At 43.6% G+C, this 22,324-nt stretch overlaps 1 protein-coding gene and 1 pseudogene across 1 annotated transcript in view; one reads left to right on the top strand and one right to left on the bottom strand.

The window, feature by feature from the left end:
- The window catches only part of LOC147126928 (uncharacterized), a 69,275-nt gene that overhangs the window by 13,038 nt on the left and 33,913 nt on the right, over positions 1-22,324 (top strand). Inside the window, exons 2-3 of the mRNA XM_086023077.1 lie at positions 3,135-4,160; positions 9,223-9,984. Of these exons, the coding sequence (XP_085879203.1) occupies positions 3,135-4,160; positions 9,223-9,984 (1,788 nt within the window). The remainder of the gene's footprint in view (positions 1-3,134; positions 4,161-9,222; positions 9,985-22,324) is intronic.
- On the bottom strand, positions 18,508-21,313 carry LOC147126933 (uncharacterized; annotated as a pseudogene).

Genomic DNA, 22,324 nt, shown 5'->3' with positions numbered 1-22,324 from the left:
ACGACATCAGCTTTCACAGTTACACTGATGACACACAGCTGTACATTAGCGTGTCTCCTGATGACACAGGACCTATTGATACCCATTTAAATTGTATTTTAGATATCAAGTCATGGATGGCAGAGAATTTGTTACAGCTCAATCAGGACAAAACCGAGGTTTTAGGGAATCGGCCCTGAAGGCCAGAGAGAAAAACCTTCACAAAATTGCAAGATTTTAAACCCTCACAATGTGTAAAGAATCTGGGCGACATTTTTGAGTCTGAGCTCAGTTTTATTCCTCACATTAAAAATGTAACCAATATCGTTTTTTTATCATCTTAAGAATATTGCCAGAGTCCGCCCATTTCTCTCTCAGGCTAACACGGAGGTGCTGATGCATGCTTTTATATCATGTCGTTAAGATTATTTTAATGCCCTGCTCTCTGGTCTCCCCAAAAAGAGTATTTCTCCCCTACAACTACTACAGAACTCAGCCGCTCGGGTGCTGACGAGAACCAGAGGGCTGGGGCACATTGCACCAGTTTTAAAATTGCTGCATTGGCTCCCCGTGTGTTTCAGGATCGATTTTAAGGTACTTTTATTAGTTTATAAATGTCTTAATGGTCTTGGCCCATCTTACATGTCTGACTTGCTTTTGTCATACCAACCCTCTCGGATTCTGAGGTCCTCTGGCACCGGCCTTTTAATTATTCCTAGGGTGAAGACCAAAACCCATGGCGAGGCTGCATTCAGCCATTTTGGTCCTCAACTTTGGAATAGCCTACCAGAGGATGTCAGGGCCGCAGAGACTGTTGATATTTTAAGGGGAAGCTCAAGACATACCTTTTTAGTTGGGCCTTTTAATGCCGTATTTTCCGGACTATAAGTCGCATTATTTTATTTTTTTCCATAGTTTGGGGGTGCGATTTATACTCTGGAGTGACTTAGGTGTGAAATTATTAACACATTATTACTGTCATGGCTTGTTAGTGCTAACTTGTATTTATGATGTTTTGTCTCCCTCTGCAGGCGCTTTAGCGCAATTGACGCCAATATCTCTAACTTGTCTTCTTATTGGCAGATTTAATCACGCCACCTCCAGTTCATAGTTCACGTAGTCTACTAAGCAACATGTTAGCTTGACGCAAGCTGTAAAAGGAGACAAGACATCATAAATACAAGTCAGCACTAACAAGCCATGACAATTACCTCTATATCATTTCACGTTATTGTAACCCATATAAAGAAACATAAGATAAATCCTAAAAGCTATTAAAATGCGTGATTTAAACGGTTCAAATTTAATGTTTTGTTAAATAAGTAATTAAAATAGTATGATAAAAAGACAATTTGACTGTTAAGGCCTTGCTAGCCGAGGTAGCTAACTTATCCAAACAGCTAAACATTCACAAACTCCACAGACTCCAGGTGTGCACCGAAGTTACCTCTTTATATTGTGAAACTGCACAAGAAACAGAAAATACAGTCAATCTATGCATTACATACCATTACATACACATGTATTTTCATGGACATGAACAAGATGAGCCTATGCTAACGATTAGCGATCGCAATTAGCATTAGCGATAGCGATTAGTATCTTCAGTCAACAACCCACAATCATCCACAATTCAGCTCGTATATAAATGTTGCATGCTCATTGTAAGAGCCATATTGGAAAAAGTATGAGTTTTTTTTGTTTTGAATTCATTATTATTTTCTTAAATATTATTTTGAGATGCACAATGTGTAAAATTGAAATATTAGTTTTGTATTGTGTAGGAAACCGTGTTAAATCACCCCTGAGTAACGCACGTGTGTAGTATTAGTTGATTATAAATTGGTCATGTGACATGCCGTTCATTCTTATTCAGAAGGTCGCGTGGTGGTCACTCAGTTTTCTGACCGACAACGTTAGACACATGAAGGAATCATCGAACATATGTTGACAAGTTGACTATAATAGGAATAGGCGAGGATTTGGTTTGTATTTGTATTTATTTTCCTTTTCAGTAAACGAAATACGAAGAGTCTGAGAGGGAGTCTATATCTGTCGCGTCCAACTCGTTGTTATCCACCCGCTCCTACAGTGGCAAGAAAGCAGTAAGAGTTGCCACTACACTCATTACATGCAATTGTCTACCGGTAAGTTACTTACAGACGATGGTTGAACAAGAATCAACCACAAACAGGCAGTTGCTGTGCCTCTGGCTGTGTGTGTGTCATCATGCAGCCACACACGTACGGAGCGGAGACCAAGAGAGATATAATTACGACCGGTTACATAAATACTTTTGGAGAAATATACTTGTGTGAAAAGTGCTATACAAATAAAATTTGATTTGATTTGATTTAAAAGCAAACGGTATTTTCTGGTCTTGTCAAGCCATCCGCCACTCCAATTATTTGTACTTTGCACGTGCTTCGAGTTCCAACTTCCAAATAAAAGCCGACAAAGGCGTTGATGTCTATGAATTATTTAGAAGGCTTTAGATCCTCACTTAAGATGGCACACATTTTAAAGAAGCTAAGACTGTACAAACATACATGTTTTGATTGCCATTGGACAAGCTCACGCCACCCTGCAGCTGCAAGGTTGGCTCTCATGACATTGGAGACTTATTTTATATACTGGGCAAATTTTTGGTTTTCATATTTGGCAGCCTTGTTAACATTGCTATTTTGTTGTCAAATTTAGAAGATCATTTGTTTTCACTTTACAGGGACTTGAGTAATTGAGTAAATAATGCATTTTTGAAGCTATAATATACATTTTTGACATTGCAAAACTTTAATTTTAGTGAGGTTAGAACACCGTTATAGCCATGAATGCGATCGTACTAAAGATTTCTTAAACACGCTTGAAAAATACACCATGAAGACACTCTAATATGAAATAGTCATTAAAACCTACTGAATTTATATCTTTATACGAGGCCAGTGCCACTTCCACTACTCATCAGGTGCAATGTCGGACTCCGTGCAACTCTTTCCACATGTAACCAACGATAGGCTCCCTACCAAAACTCCATCAGTAAGTAAATTGGCTAATGCCAAACAGTAAGTCGTAAACTTAACTCCTCTGCCTCTCCTAATAACCTTTACTATGAATGAGAACCATAATACCATGTGTGTTTGTCTTGTGTCTTGCAGACATCAGTGAAGATGTTCGTATTGAGCGACAGGAGCCAAAGCGCCCTCACATTAAAGAGGAAGAGAAGGACGAAGATGTCCCTTGCTTGAAAGAGGAAGATGTGCCGCAGTCCTTTTGCATTAAAAAAGAGGAGCCACAGCACCCATGCGTAGTTGAGGAGGTAGAGGAGCCCCCCTACATCAGAAAGGAGGAGGAGGATATCTGCAAGTTGCCATGGACTGGTGTCCCTTTCAAAAGTGAAGACGAAGGTCAATGTGAAACGAGCAGAGGGGCGGAGCCCCCAGGCAGCAGCTCATGTCAACGCTTAGCAGAAAGTGATGGAGGATTACGAGCAGACAGCCTCTTCACTCCACCATCGGATAGTGACGACACGTCACACGCTCCTCGCGCTGTTGCGGTTGAAGATGAGTCTGTTGGTAATATGACATGTCACACTGACAACCAACGCTGGAAATGTTCTCAGTGTGGTAAAACATTTGCATTCAAGAAAGGTTTGAAACAACACATGAAGATACACACTGGTGAGAAACCTTTTGCCTGCTCACTTTGTGCCAAAAGATTCTCGCGCAAAGGAACTCTGTTACGGCACACAAGAACCCACACTGGTGAGAAACCTTTTGCCTGCTCAGTCTGTGGTCAAAGATTCTCTCAGAAGGGAACCTTAAAAACTCACACAAGAATCCACACTGGAGAGAAACCTTTTTGCTGCACAGACTGTGGCCAAAGATTATCGAACAAGCGAAGGTTAAAAATACACATAAGAAGCCACACTGGTGAGAAACCTTTTGCCTGCTCAATTTGTGGTCAAAGATACTCCCAGAAGACAAGCTTAAAAATTCACACAAGAACCCACACTGGAGAGAAACCTTTTTGCTGCACAGACTGTGGCCGAAGATTCTCTTACAATCGAAGCTTAAAAATACACACAAGAAGCCACACTGGTGAGAAACCTTTTGCCTGCTCAATTTGTGGCCAGAGATTCTCAGTGAAGAGAACTTTAAGACGTCACACCAGAACCCACACCGGTGAGAAACATTTTGTCTGCTCAGTTTGTGGCCAAAGATTCATTTGGACGCAACTTTTAAAAACACACACAAGAACACACACTGATGAGAAATCCTTTTCTTGATCAGTCTGTAATAAAAGATTTTCTGAGAAGGGTGCCTTAAAAAACACACACAAGTACACACACTGGAAAGAAACTGTTTGCGTGCTCAATTTGTGACAAAAGATTCTCTCGGAAGGGAAGCTTAAAACGTCACAAGAACCCACACTGGAGAGAAACCTTTTGTCTTGTCAAATGTTGTGATGATTTGGTGCAAGAAAAAGATGATGTAACAAGAGCACAAAATGTGTAACAGCAGTGCCATGAAAGGTGATGTGATTTGATTCTCATTGATGGGTTGAGTCCCCGCCAGAATGTGCCACAAATCGCAAAACCAAATTACACAAATTGTAATTCCAAATTGAGACACTAGAGTTTGCCACACCAGATTTGAATTAGACAGGAATTATTTAGCTCCGCATAGTCTCACACAACCTTACACTCCTACTACAGTCTGCTTCCTTCCAATAAGTCATATTGTGATGCTGAAGATATACTCAGTAATAGCATTTTATATTATCGTTACTCTTTTGGAAGTACAGTAGTGTGAACTCTTGATCATATACTGACAAAGCTGGGCACTTGACCCTATTTTGCCGCACCGGGCTTGACCCTCCGTCCTTGACCTGGGTACCCTTCCGGCCTTGACCCTCCGCCCATATTCATTAAACTTATAGCCCCCCGACCCTGCCGCCCGCCAAAAAGTCTGTGCACGACGCAGCCGCGGGAGAGACGCTAACGGCAGAGGTTTATTAAAAGATCATTAGCTGTCAAATGTACTATTCAAACCCGCTGTGGACACGTTCAAACAAACTCAAACAGTTGCGTTCCAGGTGAGGGGGGCGTTTCTTCAAAAAGACAGCAACAACAATGGATATCGTGCCTGCTACAACCATAAAGGGACCGAGATGACTAGTTGATGCATTTAATTGTATTGCTAAAACGATCTGGAAGGCAGCGGCTAAGGGGGAACGTTAGTGAGTAGCTTCTTTCCACACACGTGACATAAGAGCCATGCCGCTGCCAAACTAGTTTGCTTCGTAGCAGAAAAGGGATCCTCTCCTCGGCAACAAACTGCCGGGCCGAGCCGGGGGAAGCTGTACGTCATCGCAACATGTGACATTACCGACCGATCACGAGAGAGAATGCGCGCGGAGTCGTATATACCAGCAACAATTCCTGACATGAGCGCGGCATGTGTTGCAGACCTATCTCCAACAATGCGATTGACGTGATGCAATGCGATGCAATGCGACAGTTGTCGCTCGCGCCGACGCAGAGGTATAAAGAGGCCTAAAGAAGCCCTTCGCTGAGTTGGCTGAGATGAAATTTGGCCGCCTCGTGACCAAGTCACACGCACGAGGGCCGATCCCGCGCCGGACTAAAATTCACTTCTAGCCTTTTTAAAAATTTGTCAGCCCCCAACCCCCACCCCAAAAATGGGCGTCCGGTCGGTCCGGCCCCGGGATGAACTGCCCCGCTCTGCTAATAAAATATAATAAAATTGGAGTCCACGGCATGATCTGAGCGCGCGTGCGCAGCAGGTCGCTACTTACGAAATTAATTGGTTCTGGAAGAAATTTCTTAACTAGAAAATCTTGTTAGTAGAGACGAGTTTTCCATGTAAATGCCCTAATCCATTCTGTCAGGTTCTCAATGACCTGAAACATTTAATAAAAACACTACTCAAGGAAAGAATACAAGAAAGTTTAACTTTTCTCATGAGGAGAACGAGACAGAGACATGCACAGTAACAAATCTCCGACCGCTCTGCACACACTCTGTCTGCTTCTTTTATTTACAAAAGGGTGTTTTTTCTTGTTTCATTGACATTTGCTCCAACATTTGGGAATTGTAAATCACTGATTGGAATGCTTTGAAAATAACAAACACAAAAATGTTAAAACAGGCTACAGCAATAAAGTAATTTAATCTGCTGCAATAAAGTAATTTAGAGATAGGAAAGTCTTCTTGAGGTAAAAGCACAATTTCCTATCTGCAGCTAAATCTCGAGACCTGCCCTGCTTTCCTTACTGACAACCTTAACAAACAAGCTTATCCTGATGGATTTAAAGGCCTTGCAACACTAATTCAAGTAAATATGGGATAACTTATGTACAATTATGCTTACACATTCCAAGCCCCCCCAAATTTTTCATACTAGACATGGGAAGACCAGAGAGCAAAACGTTACAATAATCGAAGCGAGACCTAACAAACGCGTGTATTAAAATTTCTGCGTCACTATTCGACAGAATTGGACACATTTTAGCAATATTACGGAGATGGAAAAATGCGGGTCTAGTAATATTCTTTTTGTGCATTTGAAAAGACAGAGTTGGGTCGAATATAACACCAACATTTTTTGTTGAATCACTTTGGGTAATACTACATTTATCGAGCCTCAGAGTGGTGTTCTTAAGTGCCGATGACGAGTAGGGCCAATAATCAACATGTCAAGTCAAGTCAAATTTATTTATATAGCTTTTAATCACAGGAAAGTCTCAAAGGGCTTCACATATGCACCAGATCATATACACGACACCCCCTGATCTTAACCTCCAGGAGGGCAAGGAAAAACTAATAAAAAAAACATCTGGGGAAAATTGAGAAACCTTGAGAAGGGACCACAGATGGGGGAATCCCCCTTCTGGACGATCAGGCTGCAATGCATGCCGAGTGGGCAACATTGAACACACATTATAGTACTATACAGTGTTTATTAGTTATGTGAAAGTTAATCAAATGCAGTGCTGCAGGAAGATGACATCGATGAGGTGAGCAGGGGCCCAATGGTCGTCAATGTAGAAATCTCCATAACAGCGCCTCTGAGGATGTGGTCAGCCTCCAATCTTGTAGCAGTCAGTTGCTGTTTGATCGAAACAGCAACCTCCCATTCGGTCGTCATCACCAATTTACCAAGCCTGGGAAAAGGGGGCAGAAAAAGAATAGAAGCGGCAGTAAAGAGGCCAAAACAAACAGTTAAACTAAACGCAGACTCATACAAATAAGTCTTAAGTCGTGTTTTAAACATTTCTACTGAGGTAGTGCCTCTAATATCCACGGGTAGGGCATTCCAAACCACCAAATAGAAAACTCTCTAGAGCCTGCAAACTTCTTTTTGGCTCTTGGGATCACTAAAAGGCTGGCACTTTGTGACCGAAGGTTTCGGATCGTAACATACGGTATCACTAAGTCGACGAGATAGGAAGGTGCTAAGCCGTGCAGTATTTTGTAGGTAAGCAGCAAAACCTTGAAATCGCATCTCATGTGGACTGGGAGCCAATGCAACTTGGCTAATATCGGAGTAATATTATTGAACTTTCTCGTCCTTGTCAAGAGTCATGCTGCGGCATTTTGGACTAACTGCAGACTTTTAATACAAGACATAGGAAGACCAAAGAGCAAAACGTTACAATAATCGAGACGTAACAGACGCGTGGATTAAAATTTCTGCATCACTATTCGACAGAATTGGACAAATTGTAGCAATATTACAGAGATGGAAAAATCCGTTTCTAGTAATATTCTTAATGTGCATTTGAAAAGACAGAGTTGGGTCGAATATAACACCAAGATTTTTTGTTGAATCACTTTGGGTAATAGTACATTTATCGAGCCTCGGAGTGGTTTTCTTAAATAGGTGCCAATAACGAGCAGGGCCAATAATCAACATCTTGGTTTTATCGGAGTTAAAAAGCAAAAAAATTGAGAGGTATCCATTGTTAAAACCCGGCAACGCACGCCTCTAAATTACAGCAATTAGCTGGGTTTGTTATCTCAAGTGGCATATATAATTGTGTATCGTCAGCATAACAGTGAAAACTAATGTTATATTTACGAATAATATCACGAAGCGGAAGCATGTAGATGCTAAACAATAGGGGTCCTAGTACGGATCCCTGCGAGACGCCACATGTAACTTTACAAAACTCAAAAGTCGCATTGCCATGAAATACACGGTGCGTCATTCCTGAGAGGTAAGAATTAAACCAAGAAAGTGCTGAGCCTGAGATACCAACACATCCTTCAAGGCGTTCTGATAGTATGTCCAGTGTTTCCGCAAGGAGGGCCTCCGGGCTGGGAGGTGTGGCTGGCCTCCCTGTGCTATTCTTAGGGTCTGCCCCAGTTGACGTGGCCCGGGGATCTCTGAGGTGGTGGTGCTACCCGTGGCCATGGGCTGGCATCCCTCTCAGCGTGGACGACATCCGCCACTCCTATTATTTGTACTTTGCACGTGCTTCAAGGGCCAACTTCCAAATAAAAGCCGACAAAGGCGTTGATGTCTATGAATTATTTAGAAGGCTTTGGATCCTCACTTAAGATGGCACACATTTTGCAGCTAACACTGTACAAACATACATGTTTTGATTGCCATTGGACAAGCTCACGCCACCCTGCAGCTGCAAGGTTGGCTCTGTTTTTTAGGACATTGGAGCCTTATTTTATATACTGGGCAAATTTTTAGTTATTTTCGTATTTGGCAGCCTTGTTAACATTGCTATTCTGTTGTGAAATTTAGAAGATCATTTGTTTTCAATTTACGGGGACTTGAGTAATTGAGTAAATGATGCATTTTTGAAGCTATAATATACATTTTTGACATTGTTATACTTTGATTTTAGTGAGGTTAGGATACCGTTATAGCCATGAATGCAATCGTACTAAAGATTTCTTAAAGACGCTTGAAAAATACACCATGAAGACACTCTTATATGAAATTGTCATTAAAACCTACTGAATTTATATCTTGAGTATTTGAGGCCAGTGCCATTTCCACTACTCAACAGGTGCAATGTCGGACCCCGTGCAACTCTTTCCACCTGTAACCAACAATAGGCACCCTACTAAAAAAATCCATCAGTAAGTGAATTGGCTAATGCCAAACAGTAATTCGTAATCTTAACTCCTCTGGCTCTCCTAATAACCTTCGTTCTGAATGAGAACCATAATACCATGTGTGTTTGTCTTGTGTCTTGCAGACATCAGTGAAGATGTTCGTATTGAGCGACAGGAGCCAAAGCGCCCTCACATTAAAGGGGAAGAGAAGGACAAAGATGTCCCTCGCTTGAAAGAGGAAGAGGTGCCGCAGTCCTTTTACATTAAAAAAGAGGAGGAGCCACAGCACCCATGCGTAGATGAGGAGGGAGAGGAGGATATCTGCAAGTTGCCATCGACTGGTGTCCCTTTCAAAAGTGAAGACGAAGGTCAAAGTGAAACGAGCAGAGGGGCGGAGCCTCCAGGCAGCAGCTCATGTCAACACTTAGCAGGAAGTGATGGAGACCGATGTGAAGGATCACGAGCAGACAGCCTCTTTGCTCCACTATTGGATAGTGACGACACGTCGCATGCTCCTCGCGCTGTTGCCGTTGAAGATGAGTCTGTTGGTAATATGACATGTCACACTGACAACCAACGCTGGAAATGTTCTCAGTGTGGTAAAACATTTTCCTTAAAGAAAGGTTTGAAACAACACATGGAAATACACACTAGTGAGAAATCTTTTTCCTGCTCACTTTGTGCCAAAGGATTCTCTCGCAAAGGAACTCTGTTACGACACACAAGAACCCACACTGGTGAGAAACCTTTTTCCTGCACAGACTGTGGCCGAAGATTCTCTGACAATCGAAGCTTAAAATTTCACACACGAATCCACACTGGTGAGAAACCTTTTGCCTGCTCAGTTTGTGGCCAGAGATTCTCAGTGAAGAGAACTTTAAGACGTCACACCAGAACCCACACCGGTGAGAAACATTTTGTCTGCTCAGTTTGTGGCCAAACATTCATTTGGACGCAACTTTTAAAAACACACACAAGAACACACACTGGTGAGAAACCCTTTTCCTGCTCAGTCTGTAGTAAAAGATTCTCTGAGAAGGGAGCCTTAAAAAACACACAAGTACACACACTGGAAAGAAACCTTTTGCGTCCTCAATCTGTGACAAAAGATTCACTCAGAAGGGAAGCTTAAAACGTCACACAAGAACCCACACTGGAGAGAAACCTTTTGTCTTGTCAAATTTTGTGATGATTTGGTGCAAGAAAAAGATGATGTAGCAAGAGCACAAAAGGTGTAACAGCAGTGCCATGAAAGGTGATGTGATTTGATTGTCATTGATGGGTTAAGTCCCCGGCAGAATGTGCCACAAATCGCAAAACCAAATTACACAAATTGTATTTCCAATTTGAGCCACTAGATTTGCCACATCAAATTTGAATTAGACATGAACTATTTAGCCCCGCATAGTCTCACACAACCTTACACTCCTACTACAGTCTGCTTCCTTCCAATAAGTCATGTATTGATGCTGAAGATATACTTAGTAACAGCACTTTATATTACCGATACTCTTTTGGAAGTAGTGTGAAACCATAAAGCTGGGCACTTGACCCTATTTTGCCGGTCCGGCCTTGACCCTCCGTCCTTGACCTGGGTACCCTTCCGGCCTTGACCCTCCGCCCATATTCATTAAACTTATAGGCCCCCGACCCTGCCCCCGCCCCCCAAAAAAAGGCCTGCGCATGATGCAGCCGCGGGAGAGACGCTAACGGCAAAGGTTTATTAAAAGATCATTAGCTGTCTAATGTACTATTCAAACCCGCTGTGGACACGGTCAAACAAACTCAAACATGCTTCAAATGTGCCACTAGTAGTTACCCAACTGCGTGTACTTACTTCCATTACCAGCATGTATACTAGTGTGCACAAAAGAGTCTGCAGGCAGGGAATGGCGGCCACTTGATTGTAAAGTCGAAACCTTTTTTTTTTTTTTTTTTTGCCAGTCAAAGGCTCCCCCTCTTCGATGTGCACGAATGGAGCAGCTGCGGCATTCTGGTTTCAAATTTCCCACCGTCAAACGCCAGCGCACCTTCTTCTCTGTTTCATTGTTCTTCTCCCCTCTGTCCGTGTGGCAAGAAATCAGCAAGTTACTTATTTATTTTCCACACTTCCCCTCTGCTCCACTCCCATTCCTGGCCTTCAAAATAAAAGCATGCCAGCAAACCATCACACAGCAGGTTTGCTCCGGCGTATTTCCAGAGTGGAGAAGAAAGAGAGAGAGAGGTGAATTAGAGCGAGGTTCGTCAATTTCAATGAAAAGTCCTGCTGTGTTGCTTGTTAAATTAGGAAAGATGCCAGAAGATGTGCATGAACTCCACCTTAATGTGCCAGCGTCATCCTTGAGTGCTGTACGCAGCTTGACTATACTTGTGGACACAAGTTGTTTTGAAACAGTTGTGTTCCAAGTCAGGGGGCGTCGCTTCAAAAAGACAGCGACAACAATGGATATCGTGCATGCTACAACCATAAAGGGACCGAGATGACTAGATGATGCATTTAATTGTATTGCGAAAACGATCTGGAAGGTGGCGGCTAAGGGGGAACGTGGGTGAGTAGCTTCTTTCCACACACGTGATATAAGACCCTCGCCACTGCCAAACTAGTTTGCTTCGCAGCAGAAAAGGGATCCACTCCTCCTTGGCAACAAATTGCCGGGCCGAGCCGGGGGAAGCTGTACGTCATCCCAACATGTGACATTATAGTCGTATATTCCAGCAACAATTCCTGACATGTGCGCAGCATGTGTTGCTGACCTGTCGCCAACAATGCGTGTGACGTGATGCAATGTGACAGTTGTCGCTTGCGCAGATGCGGGGGTTTAAAGGGGCATAAAGAAGCCTTTCGCCAAGTAGGCTGAGATGAAATTTGGCCGCCTCGTGACCACGTCACACGCACAAGGGCCAATTAGTGGGCCGGACTAAAATCCACTTCCGGCCTTGCTTACTGGAGCCCTTTTTTAAAAGTTGTCAGCCCCCACTTCCCGCCCCAAAAATGGGCGTCCGGTCGGTCCGGCCCCGGGATGAACTGCCCAGCTTTGCTAATAAAATATAATAGAATCGGAGTCCATGGCATGATCTGAGCGCGCATGCGCAGCAGGTCGCTACTTACGAAATGAAGTACGTCATTCAGACGTCATTAGGAAAACAGCCAAATCTCCCTTGGCCTCCAACAGCAAAAGATTCGGCACATGGCTGGCTCTGCACAACTCATATGACTTCTGAATGTTCTGTTCCCACTGCTCATCCAATTCTCAAGTCCTTGAGCACAAAACAACTCATCAGGATTTAACATAAGGTTAAAGCAAGACACAATCCTCAATAAATGTGGGCTACTTGCAAGTCATCGATGCTAGCCCAGCAGGTGTCTGCTACACATTTAGTCTTGAGTCACTCCATTGCTGTTGCTTGCTTCTAGACAAAGAAAAGAAATAGTGATACTGGTCACGGATCAAGCCATATTTACCAAAGCTCCGCTGGTAGACCAGTTCTTTCACGAGACAGCCTTGTCATAAGGATGGGAAAGTTTAACACAGCCATGGCATAACTTTCCTGCATTGTTTCAATTAACTGTAAATAGAATGAAATAAACGTACCTGCAACACATGGTCAGAGCACCATTTCATGGCATGGGAGTGTTACCTAGTGGCAATATTGATTAGTCAGTGAGTGCTTAATGAATTAAAATGTCACAGAACAAATATCATTAAGATGATTTAAATACAGCTTTACTGTACAATGCGTAATAAAATGAACAAAATACTTGTTTAACCCAATTCCAAGGTCGTTTTATTTACTTTTTGAAAATTGCTAAACGATATATATTACAGAGGACTATATTTTTAGATCATTTACAATGCATTCCGTTACCTTTCCCTCTGTGGCTATTTACATTAGGGTCATACTAATAATATAAACCAACCTGGAATGTCACACAGTGAGTGTGTGGCTCAGCTTTCTGAAGCTGGCCAGCTAGCAACATTTGAGGCAAACTTTACACGTAATAAACATCGCCAAACTTTACATATCAAATCAACAGCATAGCTAGCAATTTTCAACACCACTTGTACTTATCTGCAAACGAGGAAGCGGCTATTTCGCTCATAGTATCTCGTGTTCGCAGTGTAAAGTGCACACCAACAGCTGACTGTTGTTTTCACCCACCCGACACACATCGGCACTCAGCAGCTCTAGAATACTAGCGTAATACTAAAATACTAGTGTCCCCCTGTGGTCTGAATGTGTAGCTACAGAGCCACATAAGTCTCCAGATACGCATTCACAACTCTCAGTACGCATTTGTGACTCATGTACATGTTCGAATATAGCCAATCAAGAGGCCGTGTGGGAAACTGTCATCACAACATGTGAGACAGCAACGTGCGCTCAAGTGTGTTTGTATTTCCTCATTGTCACGTCATGTAACCCGCGCCTCCCACCTGCAACTGGGGCATACCATTACAAGAGGGGCCGGGGAGGGCAATGCCATGATCCCTAAAACAGCAGTTGTCGCTCGCGCAGACGCGTGAGTATTAAGAAGCCTAAAGATCAGCCTTTCACTGAGTAGGCTGAGATGAATTTTGGAACCTCGCGAGCACGTCACGCACGAGGGCCAATAGTGGGCCGGACTAAAATATACCTCCGGCCATGCTTAGTTAAGCTATTTTTTAAATTTGTCGGCGACTTCCAAGCCTTCTCGTGGTCCAATTTAGTGTAGACCATGTCACCTGGACGAAGGACAGGTGGGTGTCTAGCACCATGTCGACAATAGTAGTAAAATGCCTGCTTAGCCTTCTCCTGAGCGTCCTTTTTTTTTGACAGCCAGTCTGTCGGGCCACTTGGGTTGTAGGTTTGTCTCTCAAGTAGGCAGCGTTGTCCTTATCTTCCCACCCATTAGCAGTTCCGCAGGAGGTGCACGGAGTTGACCGATAGGACATGAGTGCCTACAATGGGTCGTTCTGTCTGAGAATTCTCTTTGCAAGCAGCACTGCTCACTCTGCGTGACCATTACCCTGAGGGTGATGAGGGCTGGAAGTGACGTGAGCAAAGTCAAGCTGTTCAGCCAGTTGACGGAACTCCATGCTAGAAAACGGAGGTCCATTGTCACTCACCACCTCGTCCGGGATGCCAAATCTAGCAAAGGTTGCTTTCAGTCTCTGTATGACCGGAAAAGTGGTCGTTGTTGGCAGGTGCAGTATCTCCAGGAAATGTGAATAGTAGTCTGAAACCACAAGATAGCACTTTTTGTCATGTTCACAGAGATCAATACCAATCCGTTCCCACGGATGATTGGCCAGCACCATGGGGATAAGAGGCTCCTTGTTTTGGCCTCGCTTCATCTCCAGGCAAGTCTGGCATGACTCCACAATGGTCTTGAGTTCCACAGAGTCCAGGCCACCATAGTGATGCTTTGGCCCTGTCTCTGCACTTTGTTAGACCCTGGTGTCCCTCATGTATCTTTTGCAAGATCTCTGCTCTCAGTTTTCTTGGAACTACAATCCTCCTGGTTCCTCTTATTATGATTCCATCAGCTTCTGGTAGCTCATGTTTCACTTTTGTGTAGTCTCTAATGTGTATCGGTACTTTCCTGTTGAATCCCGGCCAGCCTGACCTGATGCATTTGGCGACCTCAGGCCACATCTTCATTCGTGTCCGCTCTGTCCATTACATGCGCTTAAGGATCACGAGAGAGGGTGCCTGCCACGATGAGGGTCTTCCCAGGCACATATTCTGCGTTTGCATTATACCTCAGGAGTCTCATTAATAGTCGCTGGCATCTCACGGGAACGTTGTCTTGGCTTCGGCTGTTGACAAGTGGTACCAGTGGTTTGTGGTCGGTCTCAAGCCTAAACTGATCCAAGCCGCAGAGGTATTTATCAAATTTTTCACACGCCCACATGCTGGCCAGGCATTCCTTCTCAATCTGTGCATAGTGTGTTTCTGTTTCTGTGAGACACCTGGAACAGTATGCTACTGGCTTCCATTCTTCTCCATGGAGCTGGAGGAGTACCCCCCACCCCCCACCCCCAGGACATAGCTGCTCGCGTCAGCTGACACAACAGTGGGTCTAGTGACCTTATAGAAGGCGAGAACTGGTGCAGAACTGGTGCATCTCCTTGATGTTCTGAAAGGCTGACTCCTGTGAGTGACCCCACATCCAAGTGTTCTTGCTCTTCAGGAGCTCGTAAAGTGGCTGACCTATAGTGGATCGGTTGGGGACATACCTTCCAAGATAGTTCACCATGCCAAGGACTCTCTTTAGCTCTTGATCATTTTCTGGTGGTGCCAGCTGGCGAATGGCCTCTACCTTTTCTGGATCGGGTCTGACCCTCGACTGGTCAATGAGATGTCCTAGAAAATGTAGCTAACTCTGTCTGAAGGAGCATTTGTCCTTGTTGAGTTTCAGGCCTGCTGACTCGACGCGCTGAAGCACCTTCTCCAGCCTCTCATCGTGTTGTTCCATTGTAGTTCCATAGATGAGAATGTCAGCCATGAAAACTTCCACGCCCTCCAGTCCTTGTAGCGCCTCTAGCATTTTCCGTTGGAAGATCTCTGGTGCGCTGGAAATGCGTTTTAAAACAGTATCTGCCGAAAGGCGTTATAAAAGTTGTCAACTTGCAGCTGTCTGGATGTAGTGGGATCTGCCAAAAAACACTCACAGCATCCAGGGAGGAGAACACAGCTGCTCAACTTGGCAGTTATTTCATCTGTGATAGGCAGGATGTATCGCTCCCATTTGGCTGACTCATTTAACCTCTTCAGGTCCACGCATATCCTGGCTTTGCCTGTATTCTTCTTTAGAATGGGCACCATAGGTGCACACCATTCGGTTGGTTGTCACCAGTTCGATAATGCCAGCTTTCTCCATCCTGCGTAATTCCTCTTTTACTTTGTCAAGCATTGGGAAGGGCACACGGCGGGCGGTGTGCACGACATGTGGTGTAGCATCATTCTTCAGATGGATTTTGACAGGCTCAGTTTTTAGCCCAAAAGCTTGTTGAAAGCCTTGGATGGCTTGTGTCACATCATCCACTCGCCGTACTAGGTTCATCTTTACTGACAGAGGTCTGCTTAATAGGTTACTGACAGTTGGGCCTCACACTACATATGCTTCCAATGGATATTTCTTTCCCTTGTAGCAAACTGTGGCATTGATACGTCCCAGACACGATAGTCCACCTCCTGGGCTGTCGAGTAAACGTCAACCACTTCAACCACTCACAGACACCAATGTATATACAAATATGGGTAAACGTGCAAACACAGATGCATTTTAGCTAGAAATACACAAACAAGGGAGACGAGCCGGTTTGAATTTCAGGCAAAGCGGACAGTGATATAATTTGCAGCATTGAGTGCAGCGCTTCACTGAAAACTTAACATTTCCCTGAATGATGGAGTAATGCATCTGCAAAGAGTGAATGTTGAAAAATAGTGGATATAAAAGTATATAACGTGGCCATTGCATTTTACCATTTGGTAAAACAACAAGAATTACAGACAGGAAGTCTGACTCCAATGTGGAAATAATTGATGTCCGAGGAACTTACACTTCGAATAAAACAACTACATGTTTGAGGTCATGATGATAAATGATTGTAGTGATTACTACATCTAGAATGACATTACAATAAATAAGCAAAACAGTTATACATATTGCCAACAACACGGCATTCTCACGGGAACAGAATGAAATATACGCAGGTAACGATAACAAAAGTTAGTTTTGATAATTACAATCATAAACAGTCATTTTTATAATTTGCTTGATTTAAATGTAATATACAACATATTTTCACAGATAACGAAGTATCACTTACCATAGTCGTAGTAAAAGGCACCGCTGATACTGAGAAAGTGACGCGCTTCTGTTTGCAGCCAGGTTACGTCACAGGGAGGAGTTAAAAAAAAACGAAAAGAAAACCCCACCTCTTCCTTTCTGAGAATACCCTTTCCGGTCTGACAATACCCCTGTCTGAGATTACCCCTCCTCCGGCCAGATACCTCTAAAAAAAATTTAATACTAGACATGGGAAGACCAGAGAGCAAAACGTTACAATAATCGAAGCGAGACCTAACAAACGCGGGCATTCAAATTCCTGCATCACTATTCGACAGAATTGGACGAATTTTAGCAATATTACGGAGATGGAAAAATGCGGTTCTAGTAATATTCTTAATGTGCATTTGAAAAGACAGAGTTGGGTCGAATATAACACCAAGATTTTTTGTTGAATCACTTTGGGTAATAGTACTTTTATCAAGCCTCAGAATAGTGTTCTTAAATAAGTGCCGATGACAAGTAGGGCCAACAATCAACATCTTCCAAATCGCTTATCCTATATAGGGTCGCGGGGAATTGCTGGAGCCTATCCCAGCCGTCAATGGGCGAAGGCAGACTACACCATGAACTGGTCGCCAGCCAGTCGCAGGGCACACATAGACACTGTCACTGAGCGGGAATCGATCCCACGCTGCCCGCACACAACTCAGGCGTGTGTACCACTACACTATCAGCGGACTCAATAATCAACATCCATCCATCCATTATCTATACCGCTTATCCTCACAAGGGTCGCGGGCGTGCTGGAGCCTATCCCAGCAGTCTTCGGGCAGCAGGCGGGGGACACCCTGAATCGGTTGCCAGCCAATCGCAGGGCACACAGAGACAAACATCCGCACTCACAATCACACCTAGGGGCAATTTAGAGTGTCCAATCAACCTACCATGCATGTTTTTGGAATGTGGGAGGAAACCGGAGTACCCGGAGAAAACCCACGCAGGCACGGGGAGAACATGCAAACTCCACACAGGGAGGCCGGAGCCAGGATCGAACCCACGACCTCTGAACTGTGAGGCGGACGTGCTAACCAGTCGACCACCGTGCCGCCCCAATAATCAACATGTCAAGTCAAATTTATTTATATAGTCCTTAATCACAGGAAAGTCTCAAAGGGCTTCACATATGCACCAGCTCATATACAGGACACCCCCCGATCTTAACTCCCAGGAGGGCAAGGAAGAACTAAAAAAAAAACATCTGGGGAAAAGTGAGAAACCTTGAGAAGGGATCACAGATGGGGGTATCCCCCTTCCAGGATGATCAGGCTGCAATGGATGCCGAGGGGGCAACATTGAACACACATTATAGTACTATAAAGTGTTTGTTAAAATGATGTGAAAGTTAATCAAATGAAGTGCTGCAGGAAGATGACATCGATGAAGTGAGCAGGGGCCCAATGGTCGTCAATGTAGAAATCTCCATAACAGCGCCCCCGAGGATGTGGTCAGCCTCCAATCTTGTAGCAGTCAGTTGCTGTTTGATCGAAACAGCAACCTCCAATTCGGTCGTCACCACCAATTTACCAAGCCTAGGAAAAGGGGGCAGAAAAAGAATAGAAGCGGCAGTAAAGAGGCCAAAACAAACAGTTCAACTAAATGCAGAATCGTACAAATAAGTCTTAAGTCGTGTTTTAAACATTTCTACTGAGGTAGTGCCTCTAATATCCGCGGGTAGGGCATTCCAAAGCATCGTTGCCCGAATAGAAAACGCTCTAGAGCCTGCAAACTTATTTTTGGCTCTCGGGATCACTAAAAGGCCGGCATTTTGTGACCGAAGGTTTCGGATCGAAACATACGGTATCACTAAGTCGACGAGATAGGAAGGTGCTAAGCAGTGCAGTATTTTGTTGGTAAGTAGCAAAACCTTGAAATCGCATCTCAAGTGTACTGGTAGCCAATGCAAATTGGCTAATATCGGAGTAACATTATCGAACTTTCTCGTCAAGAGTCTTGCTGCGGCATTTTGTACTAACTGCAGACTTTTAATACTAGACATGGGAAGACCAGAGAGCAAAATGTTACAATAATCGAGGCGAGACGTAACAAACGCGTGGATTAAAATTTCTGCATCACTATTTGACAGAATTGGATGAAGTTTAGCAATATTACAGAGATGGAAAAATGCGGTTCTAGTAATATTCTCAATGTGCGTTTGAAAAGACAGAGTTGGGTCGAATATAACACCAAGATTTTTTGTCGAATCACTTTGGGGAATAGTACATTTATCGAGCCTCAAAGTGGTGTTCTTAAATAGCTGCCGATGACGAGCAGGGCCAATAATCAACATCTCGGTTTTATTGGAGTTAAAAAGCAAAAAATTGAGAGACATCCATTGTTTAATCTCGGCAAGGCACGCCTCTAAATTACAGCAATTAGCCGGGTTTAATATCTCGAGCGGCATATATAATTGGGTATCGTCAGCATAACAATGAAAACTAATGTTATATTTACGTATAATACCCCCAAGCGGAAGCATGTGGATGCTAAACAATAGGGGTCCTAGTACAGATCCATGCGGGACTCCACATGTAACTTTACAAAACTCAGAAGTCGCATTGCCATGAATTACACGGTGCATCCTTTCTGAGAGGTAAGAATAAAACCAAGAAAGTGCTGAGCCTGAGATACCAACACATCCTTCAAGGCGTTCTAATAACATGCTATGATCGACGGTGTCAAAAGCAGCACTAAGGTCAAGTAAGAGTAGTATTGATGAGGTTTCGGAGTACATAGCTAAGAGAAGATCATTAGTCATTTAGCAAGCGCTGTCTCAGTAGAGTGATGGGCTTTAAATAATCCTGACTGAAGAATTTCAAATCGATTATTAGCGGCTGTATAGTCACTAAGATGTTGGGCTACAACTTTTTAGAGAATTTTTGCAATAAACGGGAGATTTTAAACCGGCCCATAATTACTGAGGTTCTCTGGATCAAGGTTTAGCCGCTTAAGCAAAGGTCGAATATCAGCGGTCTTGAAAGCTGCTGGTACAATGCCCGACGTGAGTGATAAGTTAATGATATTTAAGACGTAGGGTCCTAGGGTTGTAAACAATTCTTTGATGAGTTTACCAGGAAGCGGGTCAAGCACACAAATTGTCTGTTTTGCCGCACCAACTAATTTTGCGAGGCTTTCAAGAGATACTATTTTAAAAAGAGATAGGGTTGTCAGACAGTTATCAGCCATAATACCCGTACTAGCATCAGTATTCGCGCAATTCAACAGGGTTTTAGGAGCGGTGTCCTTAATCTCGTCCCGAATGCGCTCAATCTTCTGTGTAAAGTATTGCATGAAGTCATGGGCTGAATGAAAGGAGCTATTAGAGGTCGGCAGCTGTTGCATTAGCATTGCCACTATATCAAATAAATATTTAGGATTGTTTTTGTTTAGAACAATTAATCTGGAAAAGTAATTAGTTTTGGCTAAGACAAGTGCCTCTTTATATATTGGTAAACTATCACACAATGCCTGATAGAAGACCTCAAGTTTAGTCGCACGCCATTTGCGCTCTAGCTTCCTACATGATTGTTTAAGTGGCGGGTTTCCTCAGTAAACCACGGAGTAGGCCGTTTAGGACGAGTTTTAGGTCTTAATGGTGCAATGGAGTCAAGCGCATTTAATAGAGCAGCATTAAAATCATTTGTGAGATTGTCGATTGAACCAATACAGCTCGGAAACAAAGCAGTTACCAGGGGCAGTAGCTCAGACAGCGCAGCGGTGGTTGAAGAACTAATATTTCAGCTGCTAAAGCTATGATTGTGGTCAGGGCGATGGTAATGAGCCTGCACGTCAAATTTTATAAAGTAATGGTCAGACATAACAGTAGTATACGGTAACACCATTACATTTGAGCATGCTAAACCTCAGGTTAGTACCATATCTAAAGTATTACCATTTTTATACGTCGCTTCGTCAATTATCTGCGTGAAATCAAAGCTATCAATTATTGTCTGAAACACCGCTGTAAGTGGTTCCGCATGAGTTACCAAATCAGCCAAAAACTCAGAGAATTCATCTAAAAATCCAGCGTACGAGCCGGGGGGACAGTAAATGACTGCGAGAAAAAAACGGCAATGAGGCTGTAGATCGCATAATGAGCACTTCAAATGTTTTAAAGGCGTCGCTAGAATGCGGGCTGAGTTTGAAATCAGATTAACAAATAAGGGCTACACCCCCACCTTATGAGGGCGCGCAACATGTGAACTAACGAAGTTTTGAGGCGAGGCCTCATTTAGAGGTAAAAAATTATCAGGTTTTAACCAGGTCTCGCAAAGCCTAGTCATGTCAAGTTTATGGTCTCTTATGAGGTCATTAACTAACAGGGCTTTCGAAGAGAGTGATCTAATATTAAACAGACCGAGTTTCAGTAAGATAGGTTTATCTGGATAATTGCCCATAATAGGATTCCTAATCATAATATTAATAAGATTGCGTTCCCTGGGTCCTGTATCGGACCTCGAACAACTAGAAGCGCGGCGGGAGGGTACGACTATTGGAATACGGTAGTTATTTATCGGCTCTCGAGTACTATTATTATCATATTGCACCACCTCAGTAGAAACAATATCGCTATGTGATGCAGGAATATGTGGTGTGTATGGCTCTAATCTAAATAAAAAACTATGTGTGTTGTCAGAGTCTAGCATAGCGCTAGTTAACTCTAGCCTTACAGACTCCATACCCGTTCTTACAGGCTCGCTAATCGCCTGTTACCCGACCTGCTCTGATGTGAACTGTCATGGAATGCTTAAACAATAATCTATATTTCTAGAAAGAGTGATGGCGCCTTCCCAGTTAGGGTGAAGGCCGTCCACCTTAAGCAGGTCGGGTCGGCCCCAGAAAGAAGGCCAATTATCTACAAACTGCAGTCCCTGCTCACTACAAAAGCTAGCCAGCCACAGGTTAAGCGAGAATAATCTGCTAAACCTGTCATCATTGCCTCTCGCAGGCAAGGGGCCAGAGACAATTACTCGATGCCGACTCATCTTTCTAGCAGGATCACAAATCCTAGCTGTGTTCTTCTTTGTGATCTCTGATTGCCTCATCCGAGTGTAACCAGGTGGTTAGTTGGGACACTCAGTTTTCCGAGTGACAGTGACCACAGTGACCAGTGTCTCGCCGCCCACACTCTCCCGTGCCTTTAAATTAGCCTATGCACAACATCTGTGCATGCCGTAATCCTCACGGACGCTGCTGGGAAGCAAGTGGCTCTTGTTGATGCAACGGTCAGAGTGGCGGTTTGAGTTTGTTTGGCTTCAGTGCAGCAGGTAATTAAGATTTTGAGATTTTTGTTTTGATCCAAACAACAGAAATCCTACAGCTGATGTTCTCCGTTTCAGTTGGCCGCTGTTGTTGTGATTAAGCTCTCAACTGTATTACCGTTATCACAATACGCTCTCCAGTGTAAT

The sequence above is a fragment of the Filicampus tigris genome, chromosome 22 (assembly GCF_054856515.1).
Source record: "Filicampus tigris isolate MCC_2025a chromosome 22, RoL_Ftig_1.0, whole genome shotgun sequence".
In the NCBI taxonomy this organism is placed as follows: Eukaryota; Metazoa; Chordata; class Actinopteri; order Syngnathiformes; family Syngnathidae; genus Filicampus; species Filicampus tigris.
The sequence above is the reverse complement of the archived record's forward strand: the minus strand, read 5'-3'. Positions and strand labels throughout refer to the sequence as shown.